Source organism: Corvus brachyrhynchos, unplaced genomic scaffold, assembly GCF_000691975.1.
Source record: "Corvus brachyrhynchos isolate BGI_N302 unplaced genomic scaffold, ASM69197v1 scaffold412, whole genome shotgun sequence".
In the NCBI taxonomy this organism is placed as follows: domain Eukaryota; kingdom Metazoa; phylum Chordata; class Aves; order Passeriformes; family Corvidae; genus Corvus; species Corvus brachyrhynchos.
The window spans coordinates 513,967-539,543 of NW_008236761.1; the positions used below are offsets into that span (position 1 = coordinate 513,967).

The 25,577-nt window shown below is 48.3% G+C and overlaps 1 protein-coding gene and 1 long non-coding RNA gene across 5 annotated transcripts in view; one reads left to right on the top strand and one right to left on the bottom strand.

Moving 5' to 3' along the window:
• Positions 1-25,577, bottom strand: part of LOC108444895 — a 77,815-nt gene that overhangs the window by 2,459 nt on the left and 49,779 nt on the right. For 3 of the 4 annotated variants that reach the window (XR_001859613.1, XR_001859615.1, XR_001859612.1), the window contains exons 3-7: positions 21,503-21,872; positions 8,061-8,233; positions 2,873-2,971; positions 1,972-2,072; positions 463-633 (exon numbers count right to left, since the gene is read on the bottom strand). This is a non-coding gene — a long non-coding RNA (uncharacterized LOC108444895). The remainder of the gene's footprint in view (positions 1-462; positions 634-1,971; positions 2,073-2,872; positions 2,972-8,060; positions 8,234-21,502; positions 21,873-25,577) is intronic. The other variant, XR_001859614.1, reaches the window with a different exon arrangement.
• Positions 11,182-25,577, top strand: part of GRIK1 (glutamate ionotropic receptor kainate type subunit 1) — a 54,515-nt gene continuing 40,119 nt past the window's right edge. The window contains exons 1-4 of the mRNA XM_017727093.1: positions 11,182-11,367; positions 13,978-14,235; positions 16,969-17,150; positions 24,319-24,372. Of these exons, the coding sequence (XP_017582582.1) occupies positions 11,295-11,367; positions 13,978-14,235; positions 16,969-17,150; positions 24,319-24,372 (567 nt within the window). The 5' untranslated portion in view covers positions 11,182-11,294. The remainder of the gene's footprint in view (positions 11,368-13,977; positions 14,236-16,968; positions 17,151-24,318; positions 24,373-25,577) is intronic.

Consider the following 25,577-nt stretch of genomic DNA (forward strand, 5'->3'; position numbering starts at 1 on the left):
AGAGGAGGAGTGGGGGGCCCAGCCCAAAGGCCAGGGAGGTTCATGGAAAACCTTTCTACAGCAGATCAAACCACACCTGCAGCCCCAGACAGCTCCAGGGAGAGCTGTGCACTCCCCTCCCACGGCATTCTGGCCAGGGATGGGGCCCTGGGGGCTGCAGGGACCTGTGGGGTGGGTTTGTCATGGGATGTGACAGCCCAGGGCCCTGGCAGCTGCGGCCTCACACCAAGCTTGGGCTGCCACCAAATTTGGTGGTGACACTTCTGAATCCACACATTCCTTCAATCAGCAGCTCATGGAGGAGCGCTGAGAGACAGAGAAGTGGAGAGCTGGAAAGCTTCTTGAGAGGTTGGATGGCCAGTTCTTCCTAATTCTCATGGGAGCCAGATATCCAAAACCTGTTGCCATGGTGGCTTTAAAAATTGAAGATGTTATGATTAAATAAATAAAAACATCAAGTACCAGGATTGGGCGATTTTGTTCAGGCATCTGATTTTACAGCAGGTTCTGGTTGCTCCGGGAAGTGGTTGGACAATTGTACAGAGATGTAAAAGTGTGGCAGGAGCCCACAGCCGAGATCCTGCGGGAGACAAATGCAATGTAGGCAGCGGATGATCCTCAGCTGAGCACAAGCTGCAGGGTAAAACATAAGCTTCAATCAACTCTTGCAAATCATTTGAGCCCGGTGCCGTAAGTGCCTTAAATTAAATCCCCCTCAAGAGCAGCCAATGGCAATGATTAGACATATGTCATGTCGGGAGCCACAATCACCCAAAGAGCCGTGTACACAGCATTCCATTTACATAGGGAATGTATGGCCCTGGGTAATTTGACCATTTTTCCGTGTTCTGTGTCTCAGAAAACATGGAGTGAGAGCAAGGCTGGTGCTGGCACTGAGAGCACAGAATTCTCTCTGTGCTGTGATACACAAGTGTGCCACGAGCTGCCCTGCCCCACAGGAGCGTCCCCCTCTTGTCTGAGCTCCTGGCCAGCGTTTATTGCTGCTCCAGGATCTCAGGAAGTTTTGGGGCAGGCAGGAGCATCGGAGGATCTACAGTGATCTCTCAGCATGAACAAGCAGCTGGATTTCATGCCCTTACCCCAAAAGTGAGCCCAGCCAGTTGTGCCTGACTGTGGCCCAGCTTTCAGGGTGGATTTGAGTTGCTGGCAGCCTGGTGAGGAGCAGCACTGCTGGATTTGGGGTTTAAAACTGGACCTGGTTTTTAAAAAACAAACAAACACTTCTTACGTGTTAGGGAAAATAATAACCAGAGACGACTCTGTGTTCCCTGTGCTGCCTGCTCAGCTCTGGATTTACTGGAGCCCATGTGATGATGCTAAAAATGTGCGTGTGGGATTGATTTTCAGGGGAAGATTGGCCTCGGTGCCACTTTGAACAGACTTAAAATCCAGTTCCCCGAAAGTATAAACCTGTTGAAATGTGGAATCACAGGATCCTGGAATACCCTGAGTGGGAAATCTGACACACACACAGAGGAAAACTGAGCAAGGAAAAACATCAAGTGTCTCCTTCAGCTGAATTTTTGATTTTCTTTTGAAATTTAAGTTGTTCAGTCAGGAGACTGGTGGTAACACATTGGCCATCATTTCTTTCATCAATTATGGAAATGCTTAATTGAATTGAAGCCATCTTTACACACTGGACTAATTACAGTTGCCTCTTCATGGCAAAGTTATTTCATGGGCTTCTGATGGAAATTTCTTTCTTACAATGAAGCTATGAGGCTAAAAATACTAAAGCTAAATCCAGTTTTTCAGATAATTGTCTTTTTCTTTATTTAATTTTTGAATTAATTGTTTAAATACAGTTTTAACCCCTGGGTAAAATTATCCAGGAGCAAATTTTCCTGCCATTTTTTCCCAAAGTACATATCTAACTTCCCTATCAATAAGTGCAATAATTACAACTAAGAATACCTCGAACACAATAAATGTAATAACTGTAATTACCATCCTTAATTAGCGTCAATACTTCCTGATGAAGCTGCTCCCAGTGAAGCTGTTGCAGTGGAATGTCTCAATCTGAGTGTGATTCCTCATGAAGGACATTGCTGTGCACACACAAGGTGCAAATGTCAAACATTTCGTGGTTGGGATTCATCTGCATATAACATTGCTGCCTCAGGCATCCCCAAATTTGCCTGCACACCATGAAAGTGTCTCTGCTAAAAGATCCCCCTTTTTACAGCTCTCCTGAGTGATTTGAGCAGGAGCCTCTCAAGGCCCTGGCACAGGGTGCCCAGAGCAGCTGTGGCTGCCCCTGGATCCCTGGCAGTGCCCAAGGCCAGGCTGGACATTGGGGCTTGGAGCAGCCTGGGATAGTGGAAGGTGTCCCTGCCCATGGCAGGGGTGGGATGGGATGAACTGGGTCCCTACAACCCAAACCAGTCTGGGATTCTCTAAGTTCTTTTTGAGGGAAGCACTACAAGAAAGAAGTGTTCCCAGAGTTGTTTGGGTTCCCACTCCATATTTCTCTTGGAGGTGTATAATTTAGCACTTGATGGAAAGTTGTCATCAGGTGCAGCCATGTTTTGTTTACACTTGGTGCTTTAATATTTGCAAATGTAGACAGTGAATAAGGCATTTTTCAGACTCAAATGGCCCTCGGTAGACTGAGGAATAGAAATGTTCCAGATTGATAATTACCAAGAAAGCTTTAAACTGCAGGCACCTCCAGTAAGTGTCTTTTCAAGATCATTACTATGAGGAAATGTGGCAGCTCAAAGCACAGGTGCTGATTAAACATTACTCGTAAGAGTGGATCTGTGGCAAAATCTGCACCCCCCGCCCTTAAGAGCATCATCTCAGATGAGCTCCTCAGATATTACACTTCCCAGGACTGAAAATGTACCTTGGTTTTCTTAAAGCCAGCTGCTGCTAAGGCTGCAAGATAAATAATGCCCTGCTTAGGAAAATGGCAGCCCATTTTCTCTGTGCTCCTTCCTGATACCTGAGGATTTAAGGATGAAACTGCATGAATGCCAGTTAAAGGGAGGCAGAACAATGCAGCAGCATGGGACAATATGCTGCTGTAAGGTTCAAAGGAAATCCTGAGCAAAACCTGCAAGTTTCCCCATGTCCCCCAAACTATGGAGTGCCCCACCCCAAATATGTGTCTGGACCTTCAGGACAACCAAACCCACGGATCCAGTGCGAAACCTGGTAACATTTGGGTTTATATCCTCCCTCTGTGCCAAGAGAAGCTAAAGGGGGGGATTTATTTCTTATACTGAAAATCAATCAAATCACTTATGTCTCTTTGCAGTTTTTATTTTTAAACTTCAGGTTTATCCCTCCTTAATGCCAGGCCTGGCATGATCTGGGGAGAAGGAAGGGTGGGGACAATCAGAGGCAAAGTCCTCTCCAGTTTAGCTGAATGATTTTATGCCTTTTCTCCAGTGTGAGAGGAGGAACTCCAGCCTCAGAGAAATCTGCCATCATCAATTGTTGCATTTGGGATGGAAGGCAAAGCCAAAATTCCCCATGGCCTCGTGCAGAAGGTGTGACAACAGGGGCTGCTGTTGTTTGGGATCCTTAATGTTTTAACTCTCGATCAGGACACGATTTTTTGCATAGTTCAAGGTGCAAAGTGTGCCCAGCAGTCTCCAAATGGGGGACCTGCTGCAGCTCTGGAGCTTCCAGGCATCCCCGTGTCCATCATTCCTGGCTGGACAGGCACCACTGCCTTCAGGGCACCTGCAGCCGCTGCAATTGCAAAGAGAACAGCCCAAGACTAAAGTCAGAGCTTGAAACGTCCCCCTGCCAACCTCAACCTCCGTCCAGCACCTCCTCGCTGGAAGGGATGTACTTTGGGACAGTCTGTGATCTGATTTTATCCATGCTTTTTCAGGATAAACTCGGATTTCTTCAGCTTTAATAAAGACCTTATGTTCCTAAGCATCTTAGAGATAATAGTGCTTAATGGGCACTCAAGAAAAGACAGACTGTGTAATTTTTAAAGATATAACCCTGACATTTATGCACAAAAACGCCGTTTGCTAAATAGCGCTCATTTCAAAGCATTGTCTTGGATTTTGAAATGTCTTTCTATTCCTGCCTAACAGCTGGAGAAAAATGGCTCATCCTGAAGCAGTTCCATTGCAAATGAAACTCACAACTGCTCTGCAGTGGGGCCATCTTCTCTCCCCTCGGGGCTCCTCTCTGGAGTAACTTTCCAGGGCTCAGTCGAGTGAATGTTTCTGTTTCCAGGGGGCATCTGCTGTCAGAGTGCAGAAAACCCTGCATGTATTGCTGCTTTCTGTGAGTGTCACCTCTTGCAGCAAAGCACAGTGCAAAGCACTTTTCACACAGATATCCTCCTGGTTAAACCGGGTGCCTGTGTAAAATCAGGCGGCAAAACCCCTCAGAGTTCTATTGTCCTTGCTGTTGTTTTAGATGGGGGCTCTAAAGCTTCGTTTGGTTTGAGCTTTCCTCAAGCGTGAGGTACAATCTGCCAAAAATTCTCACTATATTTGTAAGCAATTGAATGCATTTGATAAATGGACTCAGATAAAAGCAGTACATAAAAATTCCACCAATGCCTGCAGCTCAGTGCCATCAGTCTGTCAGTCTTCATCCCACCTGCTTGCTGTCCACTCTCCTCCTCTGCTTTTTATTTGTCAAATTCTTTTCCCCTTCCTTTACTCCTCAATATAAGCACTGATTTTTTTCCTGATTGTCCCTTCCCCTCTGCTTTCCCGTTGCCTCTCCATTTCCAGCAGCACCCTGTAGCCCTGCCCATGATCAGCAATTAACGTGTCAGGATGTCTGGGAAATCCTCTGACTCAGACACTGAGGGAAAGCAGATCTGTGAAGCAGGGCTCTGAAAGATTTAAAAGGACTCGGGAAAGTAAGTTTCTTTGCCAGTGGGACTATTTAAGTTGTTACAGCATAGTGGGAGGAATGCTCAGCCGTGAGGGAATTTGATCAAACCCTGCTGGAATCGGGAGAAGTGTTTGGAACAGCCCACAAGCCATGACATAGTGCAGGCAGAAGGAAATATAAAAAACAAAGGAGCAAGGACACAGTTTTAAAACTTTTACCAAATTGAGAGCTTGCACCTCGAAAACGACACTTTAGTTCCTGCCTGGTGTTGCAAGAGATACCTAAATCAGGTCAACCAGATTTTTTTCCTGTTAGTAAAAAGGAAAAAGGTCATCAGTTAGAAATTCTGTAACATGAATCATGCCAATTGTGCCTTTGGGAAATATCTCCACTCACAAGCTGAAGTGAAATAATTCCCATTGGAAAAGGCAGATCCTTGTATCTTAATAAGCTCAACTTCTTCTACCTATACATACACACAAGTATTTTTATCCCTCTGCTTTCCAAAGGATCAAATCAGGGCTGAATGCACCTTTCTGGTGTGCAGATGATTATAAAAAGCTGCCCTGGCTCTCACAGGGGCTGTTTTGGGTGGAGAAATGCTGTACCATTTTTACTGAGCCCTTTTTTTCTGTCCTCTGTGCTGGGTGACGGGTTCAGACCCCTCGTGAGGGGCTGCAGCTCTCGGGCAGCCGCAGAGCCCGCATGTGTCTGAGGCCAAAGTGGGATTTGTAGCAGTTTCATCACTGGTTGTTAAGCACCAGCCATGCTGCATGAAAAGGGCAGAAAGGCCGAGTCCTCCTGAGAGTTCAGCAAAAAATCAAGCAAATTTTGAGCAGCCTTGTTACAGCTGGGAGCAAAACCTTCACAAAAGCAGCTGGAGTAAAACCAGATCTGGAACACGGAGCTGGATGTTGGATAGGCAGCTGGGAACAGAGGAGATACCCAGCTTGTCAAATAGGCAGTGACCTTGCTATAAACAAGCCTAGTCTTCTTTAAAAAATCCCATTTGCTGAGTTTGACACTTGGGGCTCATCCCCTCCCTTGGTCAGGGTTTGAGTCCTGAGCCTGTCCCAGGTTTCAGCTCCTCACAGCCACAGAAAGGAGAATTAAACCATCAACCTTGAGTCAGAGGTGACTGAGAATTAAACCACCACCCCAACCCCAGAGCCAGCCCTGCATTTATTACATTTGAAAAATTATTCTGTTTGGCTGAACATTTCTTAAAGTCTTGCAAAGCTTTTGGTCTACAGAGACAGGGAGCAAATAGCTGCAGACATGGGGTGAGGGAGGCAGAAATCCAGGCGGGTTCCAGAGCGGGGTATTCGCCTTTCCGTGCTCAGCGTCTTTTCTTCGAGATTCTGATGGCTGAGAACAAGGAGGGGAAAGGGCAGGAAGGGCAAGGGCAGGGGCTGGGAGTTGTGTTTGAGTGCAGCCTAAAAGCAGGAGTGCACAGGTGGGTGCTGAGTCACAGAGGGGGAGTGATCCCGGAGCTGGCAGAGCCAGGGCATGGCAGCGACATCTGGCAGGATGGAGCACCGAGGCGGAGAGCTGGGGGCAGGCTGGCCAGGACCCAGGCTGGCCAAGGCAGGCATGATGGATGCCAAGGTAGGGCCAGGGGCTTGGAGAGGGCGGGAAGAGGCTGGAACAGAGCACGACGCATGGAAGGCTTCCAAAGCAGCTTTTGAACAGATTGGAGAGGGAATGGCGGTGGGAACGTGGCTCCCAGCTCCACTGTGTGTAAAATGAGGATGATAATAGCTCCTCACTCCGAGGGCTGCTGCAGGCTCAGCCCACCCGTGCACGGAATGCTGATGGGCTCAGGGTGGGTTCTGCCAGCCAAACACGGCCCCAGTTCCATGAGAACCTCGGGGAGCAAACCCGCTGCAGGATGGGCAAATGCGAATTGCACTTGCTGCTTGTGACAGGAGTGGGGCTGTTCCCCGTTCTTCCTGAGAAACTCTTACTGCACATCCACATCACAGAGCCGTGTATGGGTCTGTCTAAATGAGAGGCAAGAGCCAACTTCTGGATAAGCTTTCACTGCCAGAGAGGTAATTTTTCAAAGGAAGATGCTGCTAAACTGTGAGCACTAACTTCTTTAATTCTCCTCTGGGGAGATGAGTGTGCTGAGTGCACAGGCACTGGCTCCCAGCTGGACACCACGTGGCACAGGAGAATCTGTCCTTTGCTAAGAGATAAAGATAGGAAAACTTGCTTGGAGGGGGTTCCCAGCAGTAGGTGCTTTCGGTCCGAGTGGGACTCTGTCAGACGGAATTACCTGGAGGAAATAATCTTCCTCAGCACTCTTTTGCTGCGCCCTGCTCCTTTTTGAGCCTTCAGCCCCACTGAGGGTGTGTGCTCCAGGCCCTCATGGGATCCATACCCCTCTCAAAGAGCCCAAGGGCAAACCGTGTGTCAGTTTGGCTTTATGAACCCCCTACATTAACCTGGCACCACCACCAGCTTCTCTTCGGGGAATGCAGCAGCACAGAGCTCACCATCATCAGGATTTTAGCTCTCCTTTCCCTTCAGTGACTGACAGGTGGCTTTTAATGAGCTCTCGTGGACCTCCCAGGGTTCACTGTGGAAAGGAGGCGAGGCTTCTCCGAGCAGGAATCCCTGCAGGAAATGGATGTTCAGATGTTTCTGGAAGCCCTGCTAGCACATCCCCTGCCTGTCGTGGCCCTGGGCTGCCTTTGGGACCTGTCGGTGGCTCCCAGCTCAAGGATGGAGCAGCATCCCACAGTCCCTGTGCTTCCACATCGCTTCTTCCATGTGTTATCCCGTGTCCCAGCAGCTCCCCAGCTGCACAGCTGACTCTCAGCCTGGGAAAATTCCTCCTTTGAGCCAGCACAGGAAATCTGGGCATCAGCCATGTAGAAACAGGGGTTTATCCTCAGCTAGAAAGAGTCATAAACTGTAATATCCCCCTCTGGGAATGGATTCAGCCCTGACCTTTACTGAAACTCCCTCAGTCCCTGCTGACCCCTTGCAATGGAAATATTTGCTTGCCTGGGAGGGCTGGAGGAGCTTTTCCAGGTGTGCCTGCTGAAGTGTGCTCTGTAGTTGTGACATTTTCCTTGCTGTGGGGCGTGTTTGTGCTCAGAGAGTGAATGGAGCTGATGCTTTGCCCCGTGTGCCACTTTGACTCACTCACGTGGCGCAGCCCCCTTTGGCAGAGCAGCTGCACCCAGGCTGTCGTTCCCTCTTACCTTCCATGGCTGGATTCCAAGGAGGGGCAGATAAGGGTTTTCTCCTTCATCCTTGAAGAAATCACGTTGCAAATGAAGTGCTGCAAGTGAGAAGTCAGGTCTGCCACTGACCAGGACTCAGCAGCCTTCGGTTTGCTGTGGAGGATTCACTCTCCGACTGAGGGAGGAGGGAACTGAAAGAGAGGACTCAAAAATTTACAGTTTTTCTCACCTAAGTGCTACCAGCAGCCCAACATGAAAGCCAGTGCTTGTTTTTATGCTCAGCAGTAACAGCTTCATTCCTGGAACATATTTATATCTTGAGTTAACACTGATTTCTCCTCCCTCCCTCCCTCCCTCCTTCCTTCCTTCCTTTCCTTCCTTTCCTTTCCTTCCTTTCCTTCCTTTCCTTCCTTCCTTCCTTCCTTCCTTCCTTCCTTCCTTCCTTCCTTCCTATGTATAATGCTGTGGTTAATTTGTTTTTAAAATGCTGTACAGTAATTATTTAAATGAATCATCTGACAAACTGCTTCTTCATCAAACTTGTCACTTACTCTGCCATTTTTCTTTTTACCTGGACCTTACAATAAATTCTGAGCTTGGCTGTCAGTCACCAGCAGAAGGAGGACAAGAGACTATTTATGGACTTGCTGGATGTCAGTAGGGATGTATGGGTGAAAATGCTGCAGCACAGCTTGTTTGTGATGCAGATTTATCGAGTAATTCAACTCCTTTTTACACAAATAGGCCTGAACAGAAGAATCAAGCTCAAATAGGTGCAGTCCCAGCCTTTTTAATGCAATGTCCCTCAGCTCAGGCACAGTCCATGGCAGAGGGTGGAGTGAGGTAAACTTTAAGGCCCCTTCCAACCCAACCCAGTCTGGGATTCCATCTTTTATCCGAGATATGTCACCAGCAAATCAAGCCTGCAATCACAGTTCCTGTGGGTGCTCTCCTGCTCCGTTCATGTGTGCAAAAGGAACATGGAAGTGTGTTGATAGTGCAGAGTTCTGATAAGTTTGCTCAGAAAACGCATCCACACAAAACTCCCCCTCTTTCCATCACTCCTCCTTTCCCTCACCACCCTCCTGCTGTCCAGTGAGCTTTTACTCTTTTCCAAAAGGAAAGATCCTGCGGAATTCTGCTAATGAAGTATAAATAGTTCCTGGTTGTACAGCAATTAAAATTAATCTTCATTTAATAGGCAGCTGATTAGAGGGCTGGAAATAGTTCTGGCCCTAGAATGAGGAAGTGCTTGTGTACATCCAGGTATGAAGGTTGCCTCAAGGGCGGTTGGATGAAGTAGTTTTAATTAATAAAAAAAAGCAGAAAGGGACGGAATGCACAGTAATAATTTCTGAGGTGGAGAGGATTTTTTGCCAAGATCAAATGGCCAAATACTCATCCTATTGGAAGTGGGGAGGCATTGTGGACACCCTTATTTCCGGGTTATCTCAGGCTGTCCCTTGTACCTGTGACATCCACCCTCCCTGATGGAGCAATGTTCTGCTGCTTCCAGCAGGGATTCAAGGAAAACTCAGCAGTGGGACTTTCTGGCCCAAGCCCAGGCTGGCACTGCAGCTGACTGAAAAGAATTGTCTTCCTCTGGTGAAATGAGGGAAAGAGAATTGAATTTAACCACTAAACTTGCTGGGATCATCACTGGGATGAGGAATTACAGGACTGGATCTGAAAGGACAGGCTTCAGATTTTTTCCCTCCAGGTGACCTGGAGTTTGCAGCTCTGGAAAATCCTGCTGGCTTTTAGCATTCCACTTGATGTTTTGGTTCCAAATCCTGCAATTAGGCTTTTTTGGGGGGCTGTTTTTGTGTATCACACTCTTTTGTAATCACTGGGATGTTTTCTGAGGGAGGGGGAAGAAATCCCAAAGGTTCTGATACCTGCACATTTTGCATGAGGAATCCATGGAGTGAAGAAGAAAATTGCTGAAGTTGGCAGATTGCTTAAGCCACGTCAAGGCATTGCTCTATGGGTGCTCAAGAGATAAAATAACGCCGTTTATTCCACAGGAGCCAGGGATAACATTACCAGGCTGGGGCTGGCAAACTGCAGGGTTTTCATTGCTGGATTAAGATTCAAACCAGGTTTTAATTCCAGCATGTTCCCATTTCTGATGGTCAGCTAATGACTGCACTGTTCCTACATGGGTGACATCAAAACTGCAGGAATTGCAGCTCATGAGCTGAATGTGTTCAGATGCCCAGGAATTACAAAGAGACGGGCCTCAAATTTCACTTGGGGAAATGGGGAAATACGTAAGTGAGAAATCCAAAGTGTTCTCTAGTGACTTGCACTAAATGAGTAAATTATACTTGCAAAATCAAGCACTGAAGCTGGAGATTGCTGCTTAGAGGAGCTATTTTTTTTAATTAGCTGTGTTTGCTGTGCCTTCCTCCAGTCCCGCTGGCATAATAAGGTCTCTAGAGGCTGGAGGGAGCAGACATCCCAGTATACTGGGACAGGCTGTGGCCTTGAGACACCTTCCCCATCCCAGGATAACACTCCAGGGAAATTCATTATGCTTCCAAAATTCAGGCTGGTTATTTACAGCCCTCTTTTGGAAAGCAAAACTATTCCCTGCCCCTGAGCAAACTGAGGAATGACCAACAGCCCTGCCCGAGGTTTATGACAAACCAGAGGAAACACGGAGCTCGAGGGGAGGCTCCCAGCCCGTGTGCTCTCAAACTCCTCAGTGGATCTTGTTCTGCCAGGATGTGCAGAAACACTTCAGAACACATCCACACGTCCAAGTTTCATCTCCAAATGTAGATTAGACTGGAGCAGGGGGAACAAGACCCATGCTCATCCCTACTTTCATTAGAAAGGAGCTGGATGGAAGCTTTCAGAGCATTTAAAGTGCTCCTCTGAAAAGGCTCGATAATAAACACGCGTTGGCTTCCCCAGATGTTTGTGGAGCAACATTCATAATACTGAGTTAACCCCAGTGCCACTGCAGATAAAAGCTAATGATCCACTGTGCTCTGCTGTAGTGCTTTGAAGAGCCATGAGGTTTGCCTTGATGAAGGCTCAGAAGCTATTGCTCATGATTTAGAAGCTATTGCTCATGATTTATTTTCCTCTCTTTATGGGCGGCGATTAAGAGGTGAATAATCCTTCTCATTTATCTCTGTTCCAACAGGAGGGATATTCGAAACTGTGGAAAACGAACCTGTTAATATTGAAGAATTGGCTTTCAAGTTTGCTGTCAGCAACATTAATAGAAACAGAACACTGATGCCTAATACCACATTAACCTATGACATCCAGAGAATTAACCTTTTCGATAGCTTTGAAGCCTCGAGAAGAGGTAATTATCTCACTTACTGTGTCCGTTACATACATGGTTTGTACCCTATACCTTTCCCCAGCCTGATCTCCTTTTGTGCTCTGCTTGTATCATGTGCACCAACAGGAACATAAAATCAATCTTTCCAAGGTGTTTGAACCAAGAACCAAGCTGGGCTTGGACCTGTCATGTGCTTTCTGAATAAACCCCTATGTCCTGTCTGCATGCTAAGAGCCACAGATGGCAGGTGGCAAGTCCAAGGCATTTTTCTTTCCAAAACCTACATTTGCCACCTGGAATTCTGCAGAAAAATGACCACGGACTCACAGGAAGCACAGCGGGACATCACAACCCATAATTAGCGCAGATACCCATTATTGGTAAATTATTTCCACTGCACTTTAAAGACCAGAGGCCAGTAGCCTCCCTGCCCTGAAATGTTAATGCTCAGTGGCCTAGAGACAGAAATAAGTTTCTCTGCTATAAATGACTGTAGGAATTGGAGTGGTCAAGTTTGGAATTTTTTGCCTCTTCTTTTTTTTTCCTGAGAAGGAAAATTACGTCCCAATTTAGCCCCTTCTAATTGGCTTGCAGGCCAAAACTGAGAGGGGCAGAAAGTCACAACTTTTCTTAACCTCCATGTGTTCCTTGGCCTCTAGGAGGCAAGCTTGAAGTTTGATAAAATGTTATAAAGAGCAGCCCAGTTCCTGGAACGGGATTTGCTAGAAGGCTGGAAAATAAAGATGCCTCGCTTTAGAACTCAGGCTGGTGAGCTGTCACCTTTCAAACATCTACACTACCAAATTTTCCTCTGCTACTTCAGTTTCTCAGTAAGAGTGGGGAAAAGGAGAATGCTTTCAAAGAACATCAAAAAGAGCTTTAAACTGCATGTATTGCGCTCTTTTTCAGTTATCAGGTATGTGCTGGAGCTATATGCTATCAAACCTCAAGTGTGGTGGATTTATAATCCGTATCATCCAGGCCGATACAGTATTTCAGATTCCCAGTAGAGTGAGAATCTCTTCCATGACTGTTGTGAAAGTGCCTTCTCCACTTAATGTGTAGGAAGTTGTCAATCTACATGCAAGAAACTCACACAGACAGCAGTAATTTCTTCTCATCATAAATTACTGAAGTTATTTATACAATTTGCACATTAAAACCTTTAGAAAGGCTTGTGAATGAAACCTGGAAAGCCTGTGTGCTTTATGCTGCCTGTAAAACACTCATTTGTAGAACGGAAACAGAAAATAATTGATTTTCGGTCATATTCCATTACAGTCAGAGAGCTAAATACGCATTGAAAGAATCTCAGCTGCTTGTGGAAGTTGGTGTGTTTAATAGTTCACTCAATCAGAGTCATTTCTGATTTCCCAGTAATTTCCCAGCCTCACAAAGAGAGCAGCACTGCAGCTCAGTGCCAGGCTTTGTCCCTGTCGGGAGCCTTGTTAAATACATTGGCAGTAAATTTTACCAATGGACAGAAATAACTGATATTACTTCATCTCCTGTCTGTCAGCCTGCAAAGACATGGGAGGGAAAGAAAAATGCAAAGACAGCTCCAGGCAGGGTTCTTCAGGCTGAGATATGGGCACAAGGAGAAGGAAACCTTTGCTGATGTATTTGGCTGATTTGGAGGGGTATAAAAATGTCAGTGTGTGTCGGTTCTTTATTTCCCTTTGCTGTTACTGAGGGCTTTAGGCTTTACTGCCTGCTTTGTAAACACAGATTATGGAGAGCAGTGAGTCGTGGTGCCCTTTGCTGCTTGTGTTCCTGCAGCAGCCTGAAATTAGAGCAGCTGACACAGGTAGCAAGGTGCCAGTCCCGGGGGGATCCAGGGACGTATTTCCATTACACTTTGCCATGGAACCTCATTGCTGTGACGCTCCTTTGGCAGCCACAGAGCTCCTAGTACCTCCAGAATAAAGCTGTTCTGAGAAGGGCAGTTCAGGAATCCACGTGGTCTGCAAGGTAACGAGCAGAGAAGGTTTTACATGGAGCAAGCAGGGTCTAGGATATAATGCTGATCAGTAAAGCCATTTGCAGAACCTCAATCCGGCTAGAATCACTGAGGCTGGAAGAGGTCTCTGAGCCCATCAAGGTCAAGCTGTGCCTGATGCCCACCTTGTTCCCAGCCCAGAGCACTGTGTGCCATGTCCAGGCCTTCCTGGGACACCTCCAGGGATGGGGACTCCAGACCTCCCTACGCAGCCCCTGCCAAAGCTTAACAACCTTTTCCATGGGGAAATTCTCGTGACAGGCAACCTGCCCCTCCCCTGGCCCAGCCTGAGGCCGTTCCCTCTCCTCCTGTCCCTGTTCCCTGGGAGCAGACCCAGACTCCCCCCCCGGCTGCCCCCTCCCGTCAGGGAGTTGTGCAGAGCCACAAGGTCCCCCCTGAGCCTCCTTCGCTCCGGGCTGAGCCCCTTTCCCAGCTCCCTCAACCTCTCTCTTTACCCTCCAAAGCACCTCTAAATGCCTCAGGAACCACTGGCACATCTCTCAGTGGGTCTGAGGCAACGCAGTGCCCCGTTCTCGCTTTGAAATGATGGGGATGGATGGAGGATGAAAGCTCCCAGTGAGCATCCCACAAGTCCCTTGCTGTTGGCAGCTAAGAGCTTCTTGTCCCCTCAGCCTGTGACCAGCTGGCCCTGGGCGTGGCCGCGCTGTTCGGGCCGGCGCACAGCTCGTCGGTCAGCGCCGTGCAGTCCATCTGCAACGCCCTGGAGGTGCCGCACATCCAGACCCGCTGGAAGCACCCCACCGTGGACAACAGGGACGCCTTCTACATCAACCTCTACCCCGACTACGCCGCCATCAGCAGGGCCGTGCTGGACCTCGTGCTCTACTACAACTGGAAAATCGTCACCGTGGTGTACGAGGACAGCACGGGTGAGTGGTGCTGGGCTGCAGGGCCTGTGCTCCTGTCAGAGTACAGACATGACATCCTGGGGAAGCTCACTCTGCCGTGCCCTCAGCAGTTCTCCTGCGTTGCAGGAGAAAAACCCCTGTCCTGCTGCCACCATGGCTTCTGGAAAGCTGCTCACTTCACCAGACCTTGGGAAGGAGCCCCTGGGGTTTGAATATTCAATCCCATTTTGCTTCCTGGTTGTGGAACCGTAACACAGCTTCAAACTGGTCACAGAATCCCAGAATCCCAGAATCTGGAGATCACCCAGTCCAACCCCCCCACCATGGAGCAGGTGACACAGAACTCTCCAGGTGGGTTTGGGATGTCTCCAGAGAGGGAGACTCCACACATTCCCTGGGCAGCTGTTCTGGGGCTCTGCCCCCTCCATGGACAGAAATCCTTCCTCAGGTTGAGGTGGAACTTGTTGTGTTTCAGTTCATGGCCACTGCTCCTCATCCTGTCACTGGCACCACTGAGCAGAGTCTGGCAGCATCCTCTGACAGCCCCTGGGGACATTTGTGTGGATTGAGGGGACATTTGCATGGATTGATGGGATCCCCTCTCAGCCTTCCCTTCTCTGGACTGACCAGGCCCAGCTCCCACAGCCTCTCCTCACAAGAGAGATGCTCCAGACCCCTCATCATCTTTGTGGCCCCTGCTGGACATTGTTCAGTAGCTCCTAGATAAATCTTCTAGACAGAATAGAAACAAGGAGAGGTCTTTTCTGGCCCACCCCATGACCAAACTGGCATTCCAAAACGCCAAATGCTGTGTACCTGCTCAGTTACAAAGATGCCTGATATTGAAAAGATTTCATTTGCAGAGGTATTTGCAAAGTAAATTAATCATCAATCATCTCATTAACTTGGAGTCAGGAAAGTAAACATGTCAGCTTTGATCAGTATAAATAGTCCTTGGATTTGGGGTTAGAGCAATGCCAGTTAACTCAAGCTCTTTCATTTCTCATCCCTCGTGTTTGACATCGTTACACCACAAGAAATAAAAACACCTTGGCCAGGTTGGACGGGGCTCGGAGCGTCCTGGTCTCATGGGAGGTGTCCCTGCCCAGGGCAGGGTGTGGCACTGGATGGGCTATAGGGGTCAGGCTTTTGCCATGTCCTCTGGAAAAATAGCTGCAGTTCTTTCCAGTGCTGCTCTGGTTTCTCCAGGACACCACACCTGGGCTCCATCTCCACGTCGTGTGGCAGCAGTGCAAGTTCCCAGTCTGATGTGACCAAAGGAGATCTTTTAAGGCACACAGTAATTTCTGCCCCCTAAAAGGAGAGGGAGGTGGGTGGGCAAACCCTTTGTTTCTTCCGCTTTTCGCCACACTTGCACTCAAGTGCTTTCTGTTGCTAGGAAGAGAAACACCAGTTCTCAATGTGAGGTGTGGATGAGACGAAGGCTTCCCTGAATGCCAGGCTCCTGCTCCCAGATCTCAGTTCTCCCTCTTGGAGCTGCCATCCCGGGGCACTGCAGCCAGGAGTGAGCACTTGGTACACCCGGGCTGCACTTCCCCAGCCAGGTGACACCAGCCCCTTGTCAGTGAGTGCTGGGAGCCCATTCCCATCATAATCAGCTCCAGAGGTTTCCTGCTCCCCAGCTGGCTCCCGGCCAGGCCCGGCTCCCGGCGCGTGCGGCATTTCCAGCTGAATGCTCATAATGTTGAGTATTCTCTATTGATTGTTGATACTTGAAAACCTGCAAGGAACAGCCCCGGCCCTGCAGGCGGGGGCAGAGCAGCTTTTCCCCACGCACCTTGGCAGCACTTGAGTGAAAGCCAACAGCTCTAGACTCAGCAAGGCCTGTGAGCCTCAGAGGGAAGAGGGAGCTTTGTCTTGCCTTAAATGTGCCATTCAACCAGGGGCATTCACACCCCACACAAATATTATCCCAGCAGGGGAGGCAGGAGTTCCTTCATTTTAATAGTTTGTTTGATTTTTGTTCAAGAAGTGCTCTTTGCCTTCGTTCTCTCTCTTTGTGCATATTTTCCAGGCAGCCTCTTTGCCTCAGCAGGAGATCAGGAATATTTTTGTGGGTGAATTGCATTCGTGGGTAATAAGAGGCTGTAATCACACACCTCAAAGGGCTCTTAACTATCTTGCCTAGGTTCTGGAGGCAGTGCAAATTACACAGGAGTGCTGAATTAGCCAGTGGAACTGCACTGTGTTTAAACACTCGGACAAGGCTCTGGCTGAGCTCCACTGACTTCAGCTAAGGCGTGTAAAGCTGTGCCAGCTGAACACAGAGCCTGAGAAATCACCTTCTGTGTTTGAGGACACAGAGCTGGATCTCAAAACATTCTAAAAGATCTCACAGCTGCTGAGAGACATCAGGCAGGAAAGTTAGGAGGAGGTTTCCTCTGTTTTATCTTCTTGCTGTTTGGTATTGGAATAATAATGAGCTGCCAAGGAAGAAGCCTTATGTGCTTTTTGCATCTCAATTTGAACATACTACAATATGTTTATATTGCATTTCACCAGTGCAAACATATCCTGTAGTCAACCAGTTAAAAACACCTTTCAAAAATATTTAGATGTGGAAGCCAGTATAAACATGGGAATGAAAAGCTTTAATAATATTAGCTAGGAGGCTGGCAAATACGGAACTAGCAATTATCCCTAGGAAGTGTGGAGTGTGAGAGACCCTGTTTAACTGACAATAGACCCTTGTGGCACGGGATGGTGATTGTATCATTGCCTGTCATTTTTCAGGTCTAATTCGCCTGCAGGAGCTCATCAAAGCCCCTTCCAGATACAACATTAAAATCAAAATCCGCCAGCTGCCCTCTGGGAACAAGGATGCCAGGCCTCTGCTGAAGGAGATGAAGAAGGGCAAGGAGTTCTATGTGATATTCGACTGCTCGCACGAGACGGCGGCAGAAATCCTCAAGCAGGTACCGGGGATGGGGAGGCAGAACTCGATGTGAGTACCCTGAAATCTGCCAGCCTCTCTGCTTTCCACTTGCTGGGAGCACTAAAAGCAAAGGCACTCCCCTGCTGGGCTTGTGAGGACAGGGACAGAAGTCCCAACAAAGGTGCATCAGCCCAGGGCTGCGCAGAGCCACTGCCATCCCTGGGGAGCCCCACGTGTGTCCCACAGGAGCAAACAGGCTTTTCTTTCTAGCATTCCAGGTTCTGCCTGACTGGGGACATAACTTCCTGTGCTTCAGCTTGTCCTGGTTTAATCGACAGTGCTCTTATTTCTTTCCCATCAAAAGAAAAAAAGAGGCAGAGTCAGAAGGGAAAACTGTCCTTTAAAACATTGAGAGAGGTTGATGTGCGAGGGTTGGCCCAGCCTGAGTGCAAGATTTGGGCAGCCACAGCAGGCAAGGACAAACAGAGCCTGACAGTAATGGGCTGGGACGTTCCCAGGGGCACACAGGGAGTGGTGGGAATTAGAATTTACTGGTGTCACTTGCTATACATTCCTCGACAATCAAAGTCTAAAGCACTGGCTCCTGCACTTCGTTGACCTGCAGGAAATAGTTCCGAGCAAGCCGTGCTTTGTGATGGCAGTTCCCTTCTTGCTGCACCTGGAGGGATGAGGGAGGAGTTGTTATTTCTCCTGCCAGTCAATCTGATGGGATACCCTGATCCCAGAAGAGCGCCAGAGAGGTTCCACTGACTAAATGCTCATAAAGGTCCCTTTCTGCTCCCATCCCAGAATGTTTTACTGAAATATTTAGGTTCTGCAGAGCAGCTTTTTGTGTCAAAGTTGGTAGGGCACGTTACTGCATTCATCTGTGGAGCCTGGAACCTTCCTCTCCAGGCTGGAGAAACTTGGTGCTGGGGACAGGGACTGGCAGCATCCTCAGTGAGCTGCAGCACACAATTCCTGTGAGCTTGTAGGGTGAGATTTCCTGCTCTCAGGAATGCTGGCCTGCACTAAATGTTAGGATTTTCTCAGTGCGAGCGATCTGAGGTACGGGGAGGGCACTGCAGCAGCACTGTTTGGGCAGGGGGAGTGGGCTGTGCCCCCACTCTGCTCCCTGCAGGGCTGCCCAAAAGCATCCCCACTTTTGGCTGCTCCAAAACGAGATTTGTGGGGGAAGAGTTGACAACACAGATTCTGAAGGGTCTTCAAGAGGAAGGTGCAGATGTCTGGCACACTGCAGGAGGCACAAAGTTTCCAATATGCCAGGCTGAGTATGGAAAAAAACCCCCGAAAACAAAACCTGGGTGTCAAAGGAAGAGGAGGGAGTGCTGAAAGATGCACCAAAGCGGGGCAAAGCAGCAGAAGAGTTTGTGTGGGATATGGATCAGCCAGCCAAGTGACAGGCTGCAGATACAGATAATGCTCTCCAGTGCCTGAAGAACTGGGAGAAGGAGGGGGAATGACAGTGTGGGAGAAAACAGGAAAACTGAGAGAGGTACACCTGTGGGTCAGCACTGTGGGAGAGGAAACAACATAAATATAGGCTAGAAAGAAAGGGAAAATGGCTTTTCTGTGAGCTAGTTCTGTGGCTGAGTGTGGATGCTGGCAGCAATAACTCAGGGGTTGAGTTCCTCCCCGCCAGAGGCAGCAGGGAAATGTGCAGGCGTGGAGGGCTCTGCATTCCTGTGGGACTCCTCTGATTGCAGGTCACAGGGACAGCCCTGGTTCACCTCCCCATCCCGGCACTCACACACCCCTGTGGCTTTTTACCTGGATGGAAGCAGGATTTCCAACACTGGAGAAATCATTTCAAGGAAACTCTGTGGTTTTAGTAGAGAATATTTTTGACTTTGCAAACAATCCAGTAGACGTCACGGGAAAAACAAGTGCTGTTTTCCCGTGTAGTTAAATTCTGTAAGGTTTCTAACAGGAGCAGGACTCAGGGTCACCTAAAGCCGTGCCAAGGCAACTCTTCCTTGCCTGTTCACTGTATTTAGGTAATGTAGTAGGTGTTTAGTAGCCCATGGAGCAGGGAGGGGGCACCAGCTGTGGCACTGCTTGTTTCCCAGGGACAGAGGTGCCCAGAAGCTCCTCTGGGAGCAGAAGGATTAGCCCAGAACTCTGCTGGAGCTGTGCTGGGAGTGTGTGCACCAGGGCACCTCTTCACTCGCCTCCTCCAGCCTTGGCTTTACAAAGATTGCTTCTCTAATTTCTCCTTATTTATGGCCTCCACTAAAACCCCATCAAGCCACACTTCCTTGTGTGCACAACAAGAACAGGAAAATCAATAACCTAATTGAGCCAAAATACAGAGCTGAACAAGCTGTTCCCTAAACTCCCACGTTGCCCCTTCTCTGACATGCTCAGAGAGCCTGGATGTCCTCAGTCCCTCACCAGCCCCACGAGGCCTGGCCCTCCTTTGCTGGCTGTGGCATTTACCTGGCATATTTGGTGGAGAACGGAGGTTGGTGCTCTGTCTGCAGTAGACGAGCACTCCCCAAGTAAATGAGATCTGGCTCTTGCAGACTGCCCTCTGTTTTATGCACAAATCCTGCAATTTATCCCGCACGTTATTTAGTCTGATACTGCCTTTTGTAAGAGAAACTTGGCTGAAGAGGTGTAGTTGTTGTGGCTAACCCTCAGTTTGTTCCAACACACCAGGAGCTGGCACAAATTTTACTGCTAGGCAAACTCACCTCTCAGGAAGTATGTCCCTGCTAACCTTAAATTACCTACTCCTTTCCTCACACCTCCAAAACACACTTGAGGAAGTGTACTGTATATTTAATCAGGTTGAAGGCTCTCACAGAGCCTCCTGTAAAGACGATGTGACAGACAACGAAAGGAATCATTAATTCAGTTCCTACAGAAGGCTGAAAACCGGGTGTCACCAGGGAGCACATTCCTGGTACAGTAATAGACGTGAGAATAGAAAACTTCAGCTCCTGACTGTGCTCCTTCAGGAACCTGGCAGGTAGGCTGGAGCCCACTCCCTGCTAAGAAAAGGCAGGATTAGCTCTGTTCCCACTTTCATGGGAGAAACAGCAGTGGCAGATCCCCCAGGTGCCCCGCTTTGGGTGAGAAGCAGAGACGTGCTAGCCTGGCTGGTTCTCCTCCCCTTCCTGATTTTATGAAGGGTTTGCTGGTGGGGGACACCCTCCTTCAGCCCCCTGGTTCCTGCTGGGACATCAGCAACACCCGTGGAGGGGTGTGACAGTGGTAATTCAGCCCCAAATCCAGCAGCGAGCCCAGTTCCCAAAAGGACAGGTGGGTCTCTGCAGAGGCAAATCCGCCTGGGCTCTGTGGGATGATGGGGTCTGAAGGGTGGTGTGGCTGCTCCAGAAGCCTGGGATCTCCTCAGGAAGCAGCAGGAGGCACCCCCGGCTGCATGGGGCACTTGTCCTGCCCCAGTGCCGTGGTCCCTGCTCCAGCTGGGCCCCGGCACCACACGGTGCTTCCAGAGCTGCCTTGTCTCTTGGCAGGGCCGCAGGGGAGGGAGCCACCCCGGCTGGACACCTGCTGTGCTCAGAGGGATGCAGACTTCCAGGGAGCGCAGTCAAGTCCAAATAAAGCTGTCTGCGTGGACTGTGTGCCCAGTGTAAACCTATGACACTCGAGAGGCGAGCAGGCAGAGGGGCTTTTATTCACTGTGCTGCACCTTGCTGATCTCAGAAAACAGCGGGGATAATTAATTGGAAAATGAAATGCATTTAATGATCACTACATTAAATAACTAAATCACAGCCTGAGCGAAGGAAATGCAGAGTGAGAGCAAGCACAGGATTTGGTGCAGTTCCCACTAATGCACTTGCCCGTCATTCCAGTCCCAGCCCGCCTCGAAGGGAGATTGACAATGGATCTAAATGAGGCAGGGAGTTTTTTACAAGTTGAACAAATGCAAGTTAGAGCTGGGATGTGATTCAAGCCAGGAACAGGGCACCCAAAAGAGATTTTCAGACATAAGGGAGAGTATTTTTACCCAGCCTCTGTCAGCTTGCCATATATAATTTGACCGCTGATACTTTTTTGGATTCACATTGCGGTTCGTGACCCACAGCTGAAAGTGCACAGCTGCGAAGGACAAGGCCCAGGCTCCTGATCTGGAACGGATAATTAGAGATGGAAGTGTCTTTATCTCCCTTTGTCCAACCATCGCTGGGTTTGGCTGGAGAACAAATGTTATACAGGGAAGGCTGGGCAGGAGACGCACAAGGAGAATATTTGAGGCTGATTTCCCCAGTTTCCATTCATCTGAGCTCCACTGTAAGCAAAAGCTATTATTATTTAAATAGGACATTTGTATCAGGTGCGTAATTATTTACATAATTACATGCAAAATTATTTAAATAGCAACGTGCAATGAAACCTCACCCCCGTTTCCTGTGGGCAGGCACACAGACAGAGATGCTGCCTTCCCCTCTCTCTGCTGGGCTCCTTCTCTCTTTCAGGTTCCCTGCTCTGTGGGAAGCTTTGCCAGGTGCTTCAGGGCTGTCCCAGCCTGAAATCCATCTTTGGTCCAAGCAGGCTCTTACTGTCTCCTCCTGGAGCTACTGGGAGCTGCTTTCCTGTGCCTGCTGTGCTGCAAACACTCAGCAGAAGAGCCCTGGAAACTCCTGTTTACACTGACAGGAGCATCCAAGGGATTCAGCCTCGGGAGCAGTTATTGATGCTTTGGAATGTACAGCATGATTCTCAGCATTCCTCTTGCTTTTGCTTTGGCTTGATTGCATCTCCTGTTTTCCTGCATTGGAGCAGTAAATCATCCTTCAGTGGGAATTTCACTTAGCAGCCATATTACCCTTAAACATAAACAAATGATAATTGCAAAGCCTCTTTGATCCACCAGCAGAAAGCCCCTGTTCAGTATCTAGTGCACACGTCACAGGCATGTCTAAGTGATTAATAGCTGTTAGCTAATTATCATCCTTAATGACTGAGAGAGGGGAGGACAACCGGTTGAGGTTGTTCTCCTCAGGGGCTTTGTTTCTGGTTGGTGTGGGGTTTGGGGGTTTTGCTTGGTTTTTGGGCATGTTTTGAGGCTCATTTTGGGCTTGTTTTGCTTTAGAGAACAAACCTGTAGCTTGACTTGTGAAATCAGGATCATTCACAGCTCTGTGTGTGTCCTGCCAGCTCTGTTCACTCTGGCGATCAATATTCTCCTAAGAGCTTTCACCCAGCGCGTGTTCAGGAGGCAAACGCTGCTCTCAGCTGCTCTCCTGGATCTGGCAGGAGAGCTGCCCTGGCTCAGCTTGCTGGTACCCTCAGCAGCGCAGCTGCAGCAGCACAAGCTGGGAAATGCTTCCCAAAGGTCCAGGCTGCACTTTGTAATCCCTGCAGTAAATGTGTCTGGCTGCCTCATGGAAATCTGTGTCTCAGGGCAGTAGGTGGGGTAGCACTGGCCACGCAGGCAAGCTGGAGGTTGTATTCTCTGCTGACAGAAGTGCAGTGGCCTCTCAGCTCTCCTGTCTCGGGCTGCAATCCGAGCAGGAAGGAATCATTTATTTCAGTCTGGCCGTTTGGATTCCCCCATGTAAACTGATAAGAACTTGCTTTCACCCCACCGTGCACTGACTGCAAACACCCTGCAAAGGACCAGAGAAATCTGGACATCTCCTGGGTTCAGAGCACATTTGTTTAACCTGGCAGCTGCTCTGAGCCCCACAGGGTCACAGTTGGCTATTTCAGTGCAGTTTCAGCTCAAAGGAGATCTGCATCGTGAAAATCCCATAAAATTGGCACCTCCTTCCCAAAGCCACGGAAATCCAAAGGCTCCAGGGAGGGGGACTGAGTCCAGCCAGTCCCAGAAACACAGCACACAAAAGCTCCCCTGGATACAGACCTGTATTGTTGTTTGTGCATAAACAGGGAAGGATCAGCAGCCTCCAGCTTATTCTACAGGTAATAAAATAGCTCCAAGAAACAGAAGAGAAGAGGATTAATAAAATCAGAAATAAAAAAGGCAATTTTGATGTGTAAATCCAGTGGAGCATTTCAATAAAATAGTTGCCTTCTGGCTTGACTTTTAGTGGCTGGAAACGGATCAGTTGTTTGCGATTAATCATGAGCTGGTTTTATTATCTGCTGCAGCTCAGGAAGTTCAGGGTTTGCTTTCTTCCTTTCTTTTTCTGCTTTTTTTTTTATGTGAGGAATTGCCATACACAATCACTCAACTGATGTTCAGAGGCTTCTGCCAGAAGAGGGAATTTTGGCTGGCCAAATCCCACTATGCCCCCCTGCCTTTCAAACAGCTACTCAGGCACTCCCAAAACTGTCCTAGAAGGGAGGAATTAATAGCAGATCCTTACACTGCTGTGATCAGGACTGAACTGGAGTTAACCTTACTCCCTGTTGCTGTCGTGGCAATGAATCCCTCAGCAGTTTCCCAGTTTATAATTCCTCCTCCTCCTCCTCACAAGATGCCAGAGGGCAGAATTTTCCCATCCTGGCAAGAGCGTGTGGGGACAAGTGTAGGAAGGCTGGGGGGAGGCTGTGGAGCAGCCAGGTACCCACACACCCTCGGGGGTTATGAAAGCATTCCCACTGATTCTGGGGAGAGCTGAGGGAGTAAAGCACATCCTTCTGGAAGTGTCCTGCAGCACAAGGCCTGGGAAGGAAAATCTCATCCTCCTCTGCCCCACGTGGCCGTCAGTGTCCATTTAGACCTCCGGAAGGTCAATCCAGCCCAAACATTCTTCCACCCCAGTTGTTTTGGCACCCTCCCGCTGACCCACATTCCCAGGTGGAACAAAAAGCACTTAGAGAAACTTCCTTCTTTCTGTTTTCCTCCTTTACTCCTGAGCCCTCACCAGTGTCCTGTTCTCACCTGGCAGCAGAACAAAAACCTGCCCCTAAGCACTTCCCCCTACAAACTGTGTTGTCTGCTAGTAAATTCCTTTTTAACACTTCCAGACTGCAGACTAAAGGTTTTAAAAATCAGTGTCTCGTTATCTCTAGTAATTTTTCTTGTCCTGGAAGTTTTGCAATCTTTAATCTCTTTCCTGAGCAGAGGTGATAAAAACACCATTTAAATACAACAGGATATTTTTGGCTCCTGAAGAAAAATGTAGGGTTTATTGCAATCAAGCTCTCATGACCTGTGATGTGTTTAACCCTTGCTTTTCAAAGGCACTGCAACACACTGGGAGCTTTCAGAGTAAAGTACCCTCACCTTTCCATCTCTTTCACAGATTCTCTCCATGGGAATGATGACAGAATACTACCACTACTTTTTTACAACACTGGTAAGGAACACTATAAAGTTCTGGGGGGGAATTTCCTCTGTTTCAGAAAAGACAGCTAAAAACTTCCCCTTTTTCTAGGAGATCTTTGTCGCCATTAGTCAAGGAAAGCCCTGCAGAATGGGTGCTAACACTCCTTAGGAATATCAGCACCCACAATTTTGTAAAGAAATTGTTCGGCCACTAACACTGTTAGTGTTTGCTAACACTTTAATGCAGTGAAAATTAATTGCAGCATGGTGATTAAGGAGAAACCGCCAGTCCAGATGGACCAGAGTGAAACAAAATAAAGAATGAACGGCTTTGCACCGTGGGCACTGCTGGTTCATCACTGGAATATTTCATTTACATATGAAAACACAAAATCACTAATGGAAAAAAATCACTCAGTAAATTTTATAATAAATGCAAACCCCGAAGTTTTCTTTGGTGGTCGAAATCTATACTTATTTCAGCATGTTTTTCCAATTTTTTTACCTTACATGAGATATATAAACATAATTCAATTTGTGCTTAAGGTTCATTTGCATTGTAGACTAGAAAGGCAGCAAAGATCCGATATTGCTGGAACAGTCCTAGAGGGCTGGACTACATCATGTTCATCAGCTTATTCTTTATTTCCTTCCCAAATCAAATTTTATGTGGAAGTGACAAATCATTTTGAATCCAATATCCAATTCATTAGAAGAGATGCTCCTGCTCTTTGGAACTTGAAGAAGGAGCTTGAAATAGTTCTCCTTGAGGCCATCTTAACATCAAGGAAAATGTGAAAATTTAGGATTTGCTGTGGAATTCGCAAATTTATACAATAAACAAACAAGAATCTACCAGAAAACGGTCACCACCAGCAGCAGTGTGCAGGAGATGGTGCAGAGCATTTCAGAGCAACCACCCACCTCTGGGGTTGTGGTGTTGGGAATATTCTGGTTTGTGGTAGCAAACCATGACCAACTCATTTGTCATTTTCCTGCCCTGCTGGGATCGGGAAAAGCGGAACCATGGAAAAGCAGCTTCCGGCTTTGAGGAGCAGTTCTCACATCTGCGCTGCCTGACCAGCACAGCTCGGGAGGGTCCCACACGGTTCAGTCACCCCACATACCCACTCTTTTCCTGCCCTGAAAATGCCAGGCTCTGGAGCACGTGGAGCCTCTGCGCACTGACACATCCTTCCCACAGACTGGCAGAGGCGCCTGGGGAGGCACAGCGGG